Here is a 14,500-nt window from a genome sequence, read left to right as displayed (position 1 = left end):
CCAGATAGGGATGTGCTTTCTTCCAGAAAACAACTCTACCAAACCCTTCTCAGCATCGGCATACACAGGCAGGTCAGACAGGCGGCAGAGCAAACACACAAAGAGCTTTCCCCCTTCCCAGCACTTCCTCAGAGATCCCTTCTGCCTCTGTTCTTCCTTACCTGGCAGCAAAGGAGAAAGATTCCGTTTGGGGAAGAGACCCTGGCTCTTGAGTGTAGGGGTAGGAGAGGCTCCCAGACTGACTCATCTACTGAAACAAAGCAGGAAGGAAACAAACATTATTGTCCTGGAGAGCCACTTCTCCGAGGGCTAACCAACCCTACTTCACTTTCCCTGAACTCGTACCCTGCAAGGAAACATTGCTCAATCGTTTCTCATCACATCTAGTCATGATACTCTGCCTGAAGTTACTAGTATCTCTTCAGCGCAGATCTACCCCACCTCCTCTATTTCTCTGCAGGCACTGCCTATCTGCTGACATGTTACTTCACCAACTGGGCGCAGTATAGGCCTGGCCTGGGAAAATTCATGCCTGACAACATCGACCCATGCCTCTGCGACCATCTGATCTATGCCTTTGCTGGGATGTCCAACAATGAGATCACAACTTACGAATGGAATGACGAGACCCTTTACAAATCCTTCAATGGCTTGAAGAACCAGTACGTACGGAGAGCAGAGGGCATCACTTGCTCTCCCTCTCAGGTCTTGCCCCATTACTCAGAGTCTGTTCTCTGTACAATGGCAGCTCAATCCACGGTCGAGGGATGCCAAGGAGAAAAGGCAGTGACGGGGAGGGCAGGGCAGGGCAGGCTGCCAGCACCAGTCCTCCGAGGATGGTGACAGTGACTCAGTGCACTGCGGACTTGCTTTTCGGGTTTCACACCAACAGGTCATGTCCTGTCCCTTCCTTTGCAGGAACAAAAACCTGAAGACCCTCCTCGCGATTGGAGGATGGAATTTCGGGACACAGAAGTAAGTTCCAACCATCTCCTTCCCATAACAGCACCCTGGAAAGGAAGGGAGAGGGGGGAAGAGGCACCAACCAAAACCCAACTCTGTCCTGCTCTGCTTCCCTAGGTTCTCCACAATGGTTTCCACTCCCGAGAACCGCCAGACCTTCATCAATTCTGTCATCAAATTCCTGCGCCAGTATGACTTTGATGGGCTGGACATTGACTGGGAATACCCTGGGTCCAGGGGCAGCCCAGCCCAGGACAAGTCTCTCTTTACTGTACTGGTTAAGGTACGTTTTGGTCAAGCCCTCTGCTCTGCACACCTCTGGCTGTGAAGCCTCAGCTCAGAGAGTCCATGGTGAGACCTCTTTCTTGGCATCCCTCAGGAAATGCTGGCAGCCTTTGAGCAGGAAGCCAAACAGGTCAACAAGCCCCGTCTCATGGTCACCGCGGCTGTTGCTGCAGGAATTTCCAACATTGAGGCTGGCTACGAGATTGCTGAGCTTGGAAAGTGAGTAGCAAACCCTCAGGTATGGTGTCTGTGATTTAAGTGGTCTTCCTTCAAGTGTTTAAGTAAAACTCTGCCATTATCTAGCAGAAACCAACCTGTGGGGTCCCTACTCTTTTGAGAGTGGTGCTTGTTTGGTGGGGAAGGGGACACCTCGGGAAGGCAAGTGTAACGACAGGCTGGCTCCAGCCACTCAATGCCATCAGGGAACATCTCTCGGTTCCCAGAATACCAGCATAATTCCCACTCTGCCTTGACCTCTGCCTCCCTCCTCTGGAGGAGAGAATTGGCTCCAGCATTTACAAGGCCAGCTCAAAAAAGGTCTTGAAGAAACCAGATCTGCAGAAAGCGGGGACATGGCCAGGGATGTGGTGGGGTAAACAGCCAGTACTAAAGGAAGAACCAGGTCTGGGTGGCTGAGCAGGCCAGGAGATAGATGTGCACAATGTTCTCCACAGGTACCTGGACTACTTCCATGTGATGACTTACGACTTCTATACCCCTGGGGATGGACAAACTGGGGAGAATAGCCCCCTGTACAGTGGCAGTAACAAGTACTTCAGTGTTGTAAGTATATTTTGGGAGCCTCTGTCAGAGAAGTCATCTTCCTGTCTACAAATTCTGGCACAGACTTCAACTGTGATTTTTTTTCTTTATAGCAATATGCTATGGACTATTGGAAGAACAATGGTGCTCCAGCTGAGAAGCTGATTGTTGGATTCCCAACCTATGGACATGACTTCAACCTCCAAAACCCATCTGACACTGCTGTTGGGGCACCATCATCAGGAGCTGGGCCAGCTGGACCTTACACACGGCAGGCTGGGACTCTGGCTTACTATGAAGTATGTGTGTTCCCTCACACCTCGGCCACCAAGAACAACAAAAACAGTCCTCAAACTTCCCAGCAAGGAATTTTTAACCCCTGTAATATTCTAACTGTCCTTTTTTTGTAGGACACTTGCTAACTTCTCCCTCTCCGCCCTTTTTTCCTAGATCTGCACATTCCTGGACTCTGGAGCCACCCAGGCTTGGGATGCCCCCCAGGATGTGCCCTATGCCTACAAGGGCAACGAATGGGTTGGCTATGACAACATCAAGAGCTTCAACATCAAGGTATGGTGGGATGTGTGGCTGTGCTAATAATAAGGCAAGAGGCCTTCTGCAGTAGCAGGTGCCGGAACTAATTGGGATTTCTCCCCTGGCACTGAACAGGTTGACTGGCTGAAGAAGAACAATTTTGGAGGTGCTATGGTTTGGGCCCTTGATCTGGATGACTTCACTGGCACTTTCTGCAAGGAAGGCAAATATCCCCTGATCACCACCCTGAAGAATGGTCTTGGACAGCAAAATGGCAGTGAGTAGCTTGAGTAGCATGTACTTCTTGAAGGTGACTCCCTAGCTCACTGCTGATGCAGGGCTTCGGAGACCTGTGAACCTTTATCTCTGGAGCCTTTGTGGATAAAGACTTTCTGTGGAAGCCACAACTAGAGATTGCCCTGGAAAGATCCGGTCACTCTGTATCCCCAGGGATAAAAGAGGGAGATTGTAACTTGGCCCTGGGTCCAGATGTTTCAAAGGCCTGGTGTGAGCCAGGCCAGACTTTGGGGAAACACACTTTAATAGCTGACCCCACCACTAAAGGGCCTATGAAGGGAGGCGAGGGCTGAGAGACTGTAAACACAAAAATAAGCCCTTCCCTGCTTTTGTTTCAGACTGTGTGCCTTCGACTCAGCCCAGCTCTCCCGTCACTGAACCTCCCTCTAATCCAGGTGGAAGTGGAAGTGGAAGTGGGAGTGGGAGTGGAAGTGGGAGTGGAAGTGGGAGTGGGGGCTCTGCTGGTAGTGGCTTCTGTGCTGGCAAGGCCAACGGCATCTATGCAGATCCAACCAACAAGAGCCTCTTCTACAACTGCCTTAACGGCAGAACCTATGTGCAGAACTGCAGTGATGGTCTCGTCTTTGATGCCAGCTGCTCCTGCTGCAACTGGCCATGAAGATACTAATCCTATTACAGCAAACAGACCTCTCTGATCTAATTGCACGGAATAAGAATGATTAAATAAAGTGTTCTGAAAAAGCAACAATCCTCACTGTTTCCACTCATTTTGCTCTTAATATTTTGATGCTCCCTGATTCTCTCAGGATACTCACACTTGTGCTCAGGGAAGGGCCTGAATCCACAAGCTGGACTTAATTCCAGTACGGTATTTTCCAGGGGTTTCTTCTGCCCTACCATGACAGGCAGGGACAGGGAAAAAGACAGAGAGAGGACAATGGGGCAGATGAGGCTGCGTGACAAGAGAGATCACAGAGAAGGGTCCTGACGGCACAATCTATAGACTGCTTCCCCCAAGACCTCTCCCCTACTGACTGACAGCGTAAAACCAGCAGCTCCTCGGAGCAGGCGCCAGCACAGTGCAACCCACAGGGATGTTATTAATCTCCCTCTTCTCCCTGCACCCTTCAGGCGCTGCCACTGCCAGCATTCCCTCCAGCACCCCCTGTTCCGTGACTATAGCAACTGGAGTACACACACATCCTGACTCGTCTGGCAAGGCAGCATGGCAGCGGAGTGGGAGCCGAGAGGTGAGCTGTGCGAGGTGCCTGCACCCATGGGGGGCTGTGGGTATGAGGGCTTTCCTTCTCGCAAAGCTCCCCAGTGGCATCAGGCTTCCCCAGCAGCCTTCCCCACACCTGGGCTGCTAGGCTACTGTTTGCTCAGGCTGGGGAAAAAGAAGCCTTTGTGGCAAGAGGGAACAGGCATCCAAAGGGCAGATCCCTCACAAATATCCAGGGTGAGGGGAAATTCCCATCTGGGAGATAAAGAGAGGGCTGGCCTCAGGCAGAGAGCAGCAGACACTTAAGAAGGAAAAAAAGGCAGCAAGTGGTCACCTCCGCATGGGTTTATCACACTGGTGGCATTTCTCTCTCCAGATCTCACAGATGTGCAGAAGCGGGTCTCATTTGGGTCATGTCAAGAGCGGAAAATGTTCCCTCTCCACCATGCCCCAGACAGGCTGGGAATCCAGCTGATGCCGATCAGGGGAGCCCCGTCTCTTGGGCCAGGCTGTTACCTGAGTCAAGAGGTAAGTTGTTCAGTTTTTGCGCTCAGAGCTTTTCCTTCACAGAAGACACACAGTACAGGAGCAACAGGACCATGGCCAGCCAGACACGGAGTCCCCCACACCTGCCCTGCAAACCCATTGTACAAAGTCTCCACATATACCTAGAAAAAGAATTTCCCCTCCCCTTCCAAATGTACTAGTCCCCAAAGGTCCAGCTGCCCTAGTGCTCCACATTAGTGAGAAATTAGAGGAATTAATAGGAATAACATCTGCTGCTTAGGTACTTCTGCCCTTCCCCTGATGCAAATGGCGTCTTAAAAATGTCAGTAAGGCACTTCTGCTTTTGAATTGCAGAGAAGCAACTTCAGATACTCTTTGGAAAACAAACCACTGAGCAAGAAAGGCTATGTGATAGGAGCGAGAACAGCCCAGCGCTTCAAACCAGAGCCACAGGTAAGAAAAGCACACTTCAAAGCGGCAGAGCTGCAGTGTTGCAAGAATTTGTAGGCTGTTCCCAGCATAGACTATCGGTTTCAATCACATTTGCTGGGGCTGCCTCCAACTTAATATATACGGTAGCTACAGATCTCCTTACACATAGTCTAGTGGGAGGTGTTGAGCCTAGAGAGTGATGATTGATCATATGAGCTCTGGCAACATCAACACATGCGTTTGTATATACGCATTCCTTTATATCACATACACACACATGTAAATGCACATATTGAGGCAAAATCAGGAAGGGAGCTCAGCAATACTACCTGAACAAACACACTACGTTTTCTGGCCCAGCTTCTCTAGAATAACAATATATTAGGAGAGACATCACAGGACACACTGGGTAAAGAATAGGGAGTGCATAATCATAGTCATAATTGACTCGTTCTGATTTTTTTTTACGCTATCACAGAGCCAAAGCATACATTGAACAGCAGGTCTGTAAAGTGCAGCTGGCTGCTGATCAGAGCAGGTAGGAACAGTGTGCAGAACAAAATCTTCTGTATAGAACTTTTATCTCTTGCAGACTGTGACTCCTGGCCCAGCAACCTACCAGTCATTCTGGAAGAAAGAGAGAAAATGCCAGCCTTCCTATGCTCCATTTTCCATTAAGACACCACGATTTCCAGAGAAGCCTTCAGATAAAGAATTCTTCCCTGGGTAATGTAACTCATTTTCTTACACTTTTAATAATAAGCAGGAGTACTAGCAGAGAGAAATACTAAGACACAAATGGGAGATAGGTAACTGAGTTCCCAATAATGCTTTTTTATCTTCAAAAAGCTCCCCTGCTTTAGTCGTTACTTAGCATGATGACTAGAATACCACATGTATTTCTCCCATGGATCAAGGTACAGCTCGTAAATTCCAGTATTACAAACATCATACACCAGCTCCAGAAATGAGAAATTTTGTGCCTGTTTTCTTTAGACCTGGAACTTACGAAGCAGACAAGCAATTACACAAAAAAATCACTTGGCCAATGAAGTTTGGGTCTCCAGACTGGTCTTTAGTGAAAATGCCATCAAGGAAGATGCTGAAAATGGAGGTACAGAAGGTAAGGACAGGGATAACGGGATGTTATCCTTCTGACAAAGGAAATCATATGATTTCCTCTCTTCGAGACGTGGTTTAGTGGGTTTAGCGGACATGGTGGCATCGGGTATACGGTTGGACTTGATGATCTTTGAGGTCTCTTCCAACCATAATGATTTTATGATTCTATGACTACATCAACTCATTTGCACTATGTTTTGTCATCCTTTCTTCACTGGCCTGTTCGGTACGTGGCTGTACTAGCCTGGGGCACAAGATACAAAGTGATTTTCTACCAGAAAATGCTGGTTTGCAAACACAGTTCCAAAAAGCCTTCTATTGAGAAATTTGCTCTGGAAGTTTCCATCCACAAAGTGAGAGAACTAGAGCACGTACTTCCCTGTGTAACTCTGCTGAAAAGAAAACCTTTTTGATTTAAAACATAGGTTAAAGTTCACATCTTCCTGCACTCTTCTGAAGCAATTGTCATTGCCAATATCTAACAGATATTAGTTGTCTTGTAGATGACCACAGACAAAGAATTCAGGAAACACCGGAACCGAGTGGCCTACCTGAGTTTATACTACAGCTGAGGAGCCAGGGCCGCCGCCGCCATGTCCTCTGCCAGCGGGACGGCGCAGGCCTCACCTCTCCTTCCCACCCACGCGTGGAGACATTCATCTGCACTACCCAGCCTCTCCAAATAAAAACTTTTCAAAAAAAGGGATTTCTTGCCACTAGTTGTGCTAACATGGTATTGTGACAGGTGCCTGCTGCCTCGGCAGGTGTTTGGGTGCCGCTGGGGCCTGCGCACAGCACCCCTCGGCCCTGCGTCCCTCAGCCCCCCTGCCCAGGAAGGGCTGGTGGCCATTTCTCTGGGTCGCCATGGAAACACCTCACCTCACCGCCCTCCCCAACATGGCTTCCCTCGCTGCAGGGGGCTTTTCCTCCCAAAATCCAGCCCTCCCTGGCACCAGCGAGGAGCCAAATTAACGCAGCTAGAGGGCAGCTCCGCTGCTGCCCCGTCTCCTCAGCACTGGGAGCGAACACCACCATCTTCCCCTCAGTCACCTCCTGCTTTCCCCAGCCTCCTCACCACCATCTCCTCATCTCCAACAGATGTCCCAAGCTGGGCCCAGGGGTTCACCCACACCCTGAGGAGAGCTGAGAAACACGGGGGCATACATTGCACAGTATACATACATTGGCACACATACCAGTAGTGTGCTGCCCTCAGGTATATTCAGAAAGAGTATAATGGCTTTGTGCACAGACAGCACCTGTATTAAAGTAGCACACAGCAAACATCTTTCTGTGCTGGGACAGGTTAGACCAGACGGCCTGCAAGATGTACTTTTGCATTACTAGCTTTTTACCCACTGACATCAAGAAGATATTCTCAAGTAAGGACCAAGCAAACAACATGCTGCTAATTAAGAACTTGCCCACGAAAATAAATTTAGTCTGAAACAGAAAGGTCTTGGCGTTCATCATCATTTGTTTCTGTAATGTACAGCTCAGACCCTAGGGATTTCTATAAATGTTTACAAACCTTCACACACAGACTTGATCTGCCTGATCACAGGCTTGATTCAATCTCAGGGGAAAACTAAGAGCCAGCAACACTCATTCTCGGCCTAATGCAGGCTTTCAAATTTTCTGGGTCTGTTTACCTGTTTCTGTAGCAATTCTCACCTGTAGCCCAATTTCAGCTATAAACCCAAAATGTATTATTCTAATTTCCCACTTTCGGTCTTCAAGTGCTTTTACATATGCACTGCAACAGCTGCTCACAGCCTGTCTTTTCTAGGCACGTTGGCCCCTTCCCTCCCAACCACAAGAGACTGCTTTGTAGTTGCAGCTGTTGAAAAGGGATGTACTTGCTGATTCACACTTGTCCCTTTTGGTTCAACCTTTTGAAGGAGGGGGTATGACTCACTGGAAATTGTACTGTCCTAAGACTTGGGGCTTATGGCTCTGTTTATGGCTCCACCTTTGTATTCATGGCTGATACTGCATACTTCATCTGTCTCGGTTTTCTAATCAGGAGAAAAATACATGTGCAAGAGAAGATGTAAAAGAAAGTAAGCAGTACCTATGATTCTGCAGTCCTTCTTAACCATGTGTTCCACCTGTGACCGGAGAAACCTTAAAGCTTTTCAAAACTGATGGTATTTCAAAAGGCACTTTGTCCTCACTGGCCATATTTCTAATCAATCAAAGTTTGTGTTGGAAAACTCCCAATCTTCTCAGCTATCAACTGTTGCTGTGGAGAAGAGAAGAGATGGAAAGGGAAGGACAGGATCTCCTACTGCTTCTAGACCCCACTGAAAACACACTCAGGCTCCATTCAGGTGCTTTTCCACTCCTGAAACTTTAAGGACGCAGCCAGTTTTGCTTGTAGGAGATGAAATTTTATTATGAACATAAAAATTACTGTTTTCATTCTACATTTTTCCCCTACCCAGCGAGGGATTTTCTCATTATGAAAAATGCTTAATTCAAGTAAAAAAAGATAGAAATTTTTATATATACATACATACACAATGTCTCTGTACATTTGTTATTCTGTACAACCAAGGCACCAGCAGAAGACAATGGCACATGCAGGGCTTTTTTTGCTAGAGATCTACTTTCAGATTGCTTGGCAGGAACACCTCCTTTCTCCCTGAAACAATTACTCCTTTTTATCTTCCTCCTCCCTGGGTAACGGGGGAAGAGGGAGGCCTGGGAGGATGCCTTAACTGAACGGAGGTGAACATGTACACACATAACTGATCTCCCTGGTGACTGCAAGAGACTTCTTCCACTCGGCTACTACTCTAGCAAACCACAAGCTGCCTGGCAGTCTGTAGCAGGTGGTCTTTGCTGCCTCTCCCAGCACCACATTTTCATCCAGAAGAGATGCTTGGGGGACTGGACCAAACTACAGGAGTCTTTTGTCAAAGAAACAAAGAAATTTAACCCATATTTTGCCTAAGAAAAGGTTGAAGGAAAATTAAAAGCAAAACCCTCCAGAACGAGATAACAACTACAATACTCCCATCACCAGTCATCTTCACTGCATAAAGTCTTCTGCTCCTGGGAAATAAAGGGGTAAAAAAAAAAAGAGCAACTTCCGTTGATAAAAGCCTGTATTTGAGAATGGACAAAATAAAAAAGTGCCATCAATAGCATGGTCTTGCGGACTGCAATCAGTACAGCTTTATTCCATATCCCAAGTTTTTCAGCACAGCATCTTTCAAAACAACTGGTGAAGGCGTGAACTCTCAAAGGACTTGTGCTGTGTTGAAACTAACAATAGAATTGAAAAATAGCCTGAAGCAGCTGTTAAATCTTGCCATTCATACTGCTAGAAAATAATCTCAAAGCAGAACAGGGTAAACACCACACAGCGCTTTTAAGTTAGAAGTGCAGCTGCAGTCAGAAAAGTGAGAATAAAATGCCATCTTAGCTCTGTATTTACACTTCACTCTCTTACCAACACATCAGATGCCTTTAGTTTATAAAAGAAAAGTCTGTTTGCTTTTACCTGCCAAGAATCCAAAGAAAGAAACCTCTTTGGGATTTTTCTGTCTCTGTTAATAAATGCTCCATAGATTATACGGCCAGGCAGGGTTGATTGCAGAAGTTTTTCTTCTAGCCTGCCAGACAGCCACAAACGAATTATGCTTTTGTATTCTGCAGAGCCTGCTGGGAAGCACTGAGCAGCAAGAACCTTCACGTCCCTCATCTCTTAAGAGAGTAAATCCTGCCAACACTGAAAACAAACCAAAGTAAAGGAGACAATTCCCATCTGTAACCCGGTGGCCTTCAACGCTTTTAAGGCAATTGACCATTGACAGTTCCAAGTCAGCAGGAGAGCAGAGGGGAAAGAGGGAGCATTGCAAACCAGGATGAGAGTGTAGTTCACTAGGCAGAGAGATCATTCTTCTACTTCTGCCACTCAGCCAGATGGCCTCTCTTGTCTTGCTCCATGCCTCTCACCCACAGCAGCGGAGGTGAACCCCCCGGGTTTCTCTTCCTCTGAGCAGCCAGCTGGCTACACCTCACTTCTTTCTGCGGATCTTGGGCTTTTTCACTGGCCGGAGGTAGGGATTGTCTATCACATTTTCCTCCCCATTCCGACTGCCTGACAGGGAGGTGTTCTGCTGTAACACTGAAGCGTTCTCCTTTTCAGGTCCTGAATCATCCTGCCACATTAAAAAAAACCATAAGCATAAGCAACCAAGGTTAGGCTAAACAAGGCTTAGAAGTTCAAACCACATAACCTATAGGCAAAACAGATAATCAACAGCCAACATAAACAGCATCACACAAGAAGCTGTATTAAAGGTGAGGACTCCTGATTTCTAACACAAGAAGACCTGCTTCAGGGACAGTGTGGGATCCTAGGACAATCCTCTCTCTCCTAACACTGAAATGAAGGTTGTACTGAAAGCTCATGATCCAACCTCATTTTGCATTGCACCCTGCAGAAAGTTAAACAACCATGATGATGTTTAGTCATTTACACCTGGTAAAACGCAACCCACTCTACCATTTTCCACCCACTCTGCCCAGCTGCAAGGAAGACAGGCAAAGAATCAAGTTTCGTAAGTTTAAGAAAGTCAGGCCCAAGAGACCTTGATCTCTCAGGCTGGGCATACCGTGCTCATGTGCAGGGGAAGGTTCTCGGTGTCTGTCTGGTCGTCTTGCTCAGATGAATCTGTTTCTTCCATTTGCTGCATTTCCAGCTCAGAGGGGAGAAGAGCTGTCAGGTAGGGTACAGTGAAAGGCCTGGCAGCAATCACTAGGGTTAGGGAAAAGGACACAGTTAGCAAGCTGGGAGAAGATTCCTCAACTCAGAGATTATGAAGCACAAAGCCAATCAGTTATCTAGAGATTAAACACTTTAACTGGTTCTGGTTTTAAACACATACACTCTTTTCCAGCTGCTCCCAGGGATCATGAATGAAATATGCTATCCCTAAAAGATGGCAGTCTCTAATTTCCTATTTTCTAAGGCCCCTTTATGTTTCCAGCCAAGGACACAGCATAATACTAATACAAAAAAATCCTTCCTGACCTCCACAAATGCTCAGTTACCTCACATGTTGAAGCATCACTTAGTACCCCTTAAGATAACACTGACATCTGTGCTGTCAGTGAGCCTTGGGAAGGTGGGAATTCTCATCACTGCTTTGCAGACAGAGAAACAGGAAAACCTCCACTGTCTACCACAAAAATGTAAGACAGAAGAAATTGTTTGTTCAAAAGTTACAGCGGGGCAGAGACAGGTTTGGGACGAGCTTTGAATTTAGCACCTATTAGCCAAGGCCTTCTCCACCAGCAGAAGAAAGTGAGCCTTTGGTGAGGGTGAAAGCCTACCATTTGGCTTTGATCCTGTTTCTCACCGCCATTTTGAATAGAAAATTCCTCATTTCTCAGCCTTCCAGTGCCCCAGAAGAGCAAACACAATGTGATCATTCAGTGCTCACCTCCTGCAGTAGCAGGAACTCTAACAGAGTGTATACTCAGTTAGACAGCTGTCATTTACAGCACAAAGTGTCCTAGATAACTCACATGGGAACGTGCTAACATCATCCTTGAAAAGACTCTGTGTTTCTCCCGTCTTAGCCATGAAACGTGTGAGAGCTCTTTCTACATCGCGCCGCTGAGATGCTGCCTTTTCCCGTAGGACCTGATAATCAGATACTGGCTCCCGGTATGTCTGTGGAGCAGGGAGGAAAAATAAAAGAACACCGTTAGTGGATGCAATACAGACAGCTGAAGTTCAAAACACTACTAGGATGCAGATGCTACAGGCAAACATTGACCTTCAACATGCGCAGATTTTCAGAGAGCTACAGATGTTAATCAGTCAGAGATCTACAGCAAGGGCAACTGCAAACAGCAAGCAACGTATTAAGCCAGGAGAAGCAATGTTTTGGATAAACAGTACCAGCACTGCAGTAGAAATACACTTTTCCTAGTGTCATTGACTTCAAACAGATCCTAAATGGCATAAAAATTTTTTTTCACTCACTGGTGTCTTGATGTAAGTGTGAGGATCTGGAAACTCAGGGAAATGGCCAGGAATGTGGGATGGATGTGGCTTGTTCTGTCCAGCTGTAAGGGCTTTGGGAGTCACGGGCTGGTTTGTCACAGGAGCTACAGTTAAAAAACATGCACACACAAATCAGCCAACTTCATTCTGCCAAGAGTCAGGCATAAAGTGCTAGCTTACACTAAGCTGTGATCCATGTCTCCAGGTCCTATAAAAGGGACAGAGCACACCCCATGAGCAATAGTTTCAGGTTGTGTTTGGCATCCCGAAAGGGAACAAGGATTACTTGACCCCTCTCTTCTACACAAGGAGAACAAAACCATCTTGAGGATTCCGACATGCAATGAGGATGCTGAAGCAAAGGCAACCAATTTGGCAGAGAGTTCCTTGCTTCACCTATTATACAGCCATTACAGGAGTCTTTAACACAAACTGCACTTCCAGAAGCACTGGACTGCTTCACCCATCAGAAAAGCTGGAGCTCTCTGGATACCAGCAGAGAGGAACGCCAAATTATTTCCAATTTCCTGCACAAGCAGAGAAAGGACTTCCCACATACGAGCAGTGATGACCATCCTCTGGGAGCGCTTGGCATATGCAGGAAGTGTTTCAACATTGAACCCTGAAATACAAAAAAGGAAACAGAAATCACACCAAGAGTTTATCCTGTCAAAAATCCCTTCTCTTACGCTTCTCCAGAATTCTTCCATGGGCTCCAAATTACATGAGAAAGAAAATCATGCACTCTGTATATATTCACATGATAACTGAGCGCCTGCACGAGGCCCAAAACAGCGGACATCACACAAACACCAGAAACATGGGGGACAGATTTTCCTACCAATGCAGCACACCCAAATCTTCTGCAATGCAGGCAGTTGGAATTAGTGGCACCAGTCAACTACTCACCCATTTCCACTAGAGTAACAACTATATCAGAGAGCGTGGGTTGTGTTCTAGCTGTATGTTCACAGTAGGACTTTGCGCTCCTTCCAATTTCAGAAATATCTGGGGGAAAAAAAACACCACCACATATTTGATTCAGACAGTGACCACACATTTGTATCAGCCCAACCCTAGCTTCAGAGACGTGGATTTTTAGCAAATTTAGCAAGGAATGAAAAATAGCTCCCAGAATCCAGTGTCTTACAGCCTGTGTATTTAAAATTAAAGCATGTGCAAAAAGTATGGAGACACTGAAGGTCAGAGTCAGATGTCTTCCACAAATGCATAGGGCAAATCTGCATCACAAGCATGAAAAAATATAGAACTTGATCATCTCTTGATTTCAGAAAAATACATAAGCTGAGATCCTAGGCACGTCACTCAGAAAAGTAGGAGCAGAGTCGCCAAACACAGGCACTTACAGCCTTAACTAACCAAATATCTGGAACGTTGTTATTTCTCTATTTATTCTGGCAGCATCTCAATATGTGGAGCTTATTAGGTTACCTAATGAGTCTCTAATGAGTACTCCCTGAGCAAGATAAATAAGTACTTCTGAGTTCAAACAAACATCTCATGCTAACAGAAGTCTGTGACTCCAGGGCTGTGCTCAAGCCACCAGTCTAGCCTTCCACTTTTGCTAACATCATTAACACAAGATAATAAAAACGGGGAAAAAAAGAAAATTAAATGAAAGAGCGAAGGCCAATTTGAAAGGAGAGAAACAAGACATTTCAAGCGATCAGCGTGACTTCGTTGGACACTCGCAAAGCTGGATACTCACAGCTTTGTAACATCTCCGTCAGCGTCTCCACTGCGGCCTTTTCAGCGCTCTCGAAGCCGGCTTCAGTGAGCAAGGAGCTGACCACCACTTGCAGAGTCCTCCTCCGAGCCAGGTAGTAGTTATCCGCCGGCGTGGTTGCGTGCTTGCTGCCTGACCTCTGCGGACACCCGAAACGAAGGCTCAGAGAAATGAAGCCACCTCCAGACCCCGGGGGAGCAGCGAGGCCTGAGCTCTGCTTGCCCCAGGGGCAGGCACCGGGAAGGGCGAGGGCGCTGATCCTGCCCCCGGCACCCCCGGACGGTGGGGCACTGCCCGGGGACGGGCTCTGTGACACATCGGAGGGCTGAAGGCCGGGCTCCCTGCGCTCGAAGGAGGCCGCCCCTGCCTGTCCCCCACTGCACGCATGCACACATATGCAGACATGTACACATGCACACACACACATATACATAAACAGACATACACCCAGATCTATACATCTATAACTACATACATATAGACACACAGACATGCACATACACATACATACATATATACAGACACGGTGCAGCAGTCACCACGCAAAGCGGAACGACCTTTGGGGCGCGGCCCCTTTAAAAAAGCCGCCCCACGGGCACTCCCGCCTCGCTGCCCGTTCCGCCGGCCAATCCGAGCGGAA

The 14,500-nt window shown here is 47.2% G+C and overlaps 3 protein-coding genes across 3 annotated transcripts; 2 read left to right on the top strand and 1 right to left on the bottom strand.

The window, feature by feature from the left end:
- The first annotated feature begins 462 nt into the window (after window positions 1–462).
- CHIA (chitinase, acidic) lies at window positions 463–3,460 on the top strand. Its single transcript, XM_009705254.1, has 8 exons — window positions 463–662; window positions 1,081–1,246; window positions 1,343–1,467; window positions 1,923–2,031; window positions 2,124–2,309; window positions 2,461–2,580; window positions 2,680–2,821; window positions 3,180–3,460. The coding sequence occupies exons 1-8, from the start codon at window positions 529–531 to the stop codon at window positions 3,458–3,460; spliced, it is 1,263 nt and encodes a 420-aa protein (XP_009703556.1). The 5' UTR covers window positions 463–528.
- Window positions 3,461–4,027: 567 nt separating this feature from the next.
- PIFO (primary cilia formation) lies at window positions 4,028–6,657 on the top strand. Its single transcript, XM_009705255.1, has 6 exons — window positions 4,028–4,052; window positions 4,410–4,552; window positions 4,886–4,984; window positions 5,556–5,689; window positions 5,960–6,086; window positions 6,589–6,657. The coding sequence occupies exons 1-6, from the start codon at window positions 4,028–4,030 to the stop codon at window positions 6,655–6,657; spliced, it is 597 nt and encodes a 198-aa protein (XP_009703557.1).
- A 3,164-nt stretch (window positions 6,658–9,821) lies between these two features.
- TAF8 (TAF8 RNA polymerase II, TATA box binding protein (TBP)-associated factor, 43kDa) lies at window positions 9,822–14,003 on the bottom strand. Its single transcript, XM_009705253.1, has 7 exons — window positions 13,843–14,003; window positions 13,023–13,121; window positions 12,673–12,735; window positions 12,093–12,217; window positions 11,630–11,777; window positions 10,714–10,856; window positions 9,822–10,257 (listed from the first exon to the last, which is right to left on the bottom strand). Exons 1-7 carry the CDS (start codon window positions 13,853–13,855, stop codon window positions 10,114–10,116), a joined length of 735 nt encoding a protein of 244 aa, XP_009703555.1. The 5' UTR covers window positions 13,856–14,003; the 3' UTR covers window positions 9,822–10,113.
- Window positions 14,004–14,500: the final 497 nt, after the last annotated feature.

Source organism: Cariama cristata, unplaced genomic scaffold, assembly GCF_000690535.1.
Source record: "Cariama cristata isolate BGI_N322 unplaced genomic scaffold, ASM69053v1 scaffold18928, whole genome shotgun sequence".
NCBI lineage: Eukaryota > Metazoa > Chordata > Aves > Cariamiformes > Cariamidae > Cariama > Cariama cristata.
This window is presented reverse-complemented; position numbering and strand designations above follow the sequence as displayed.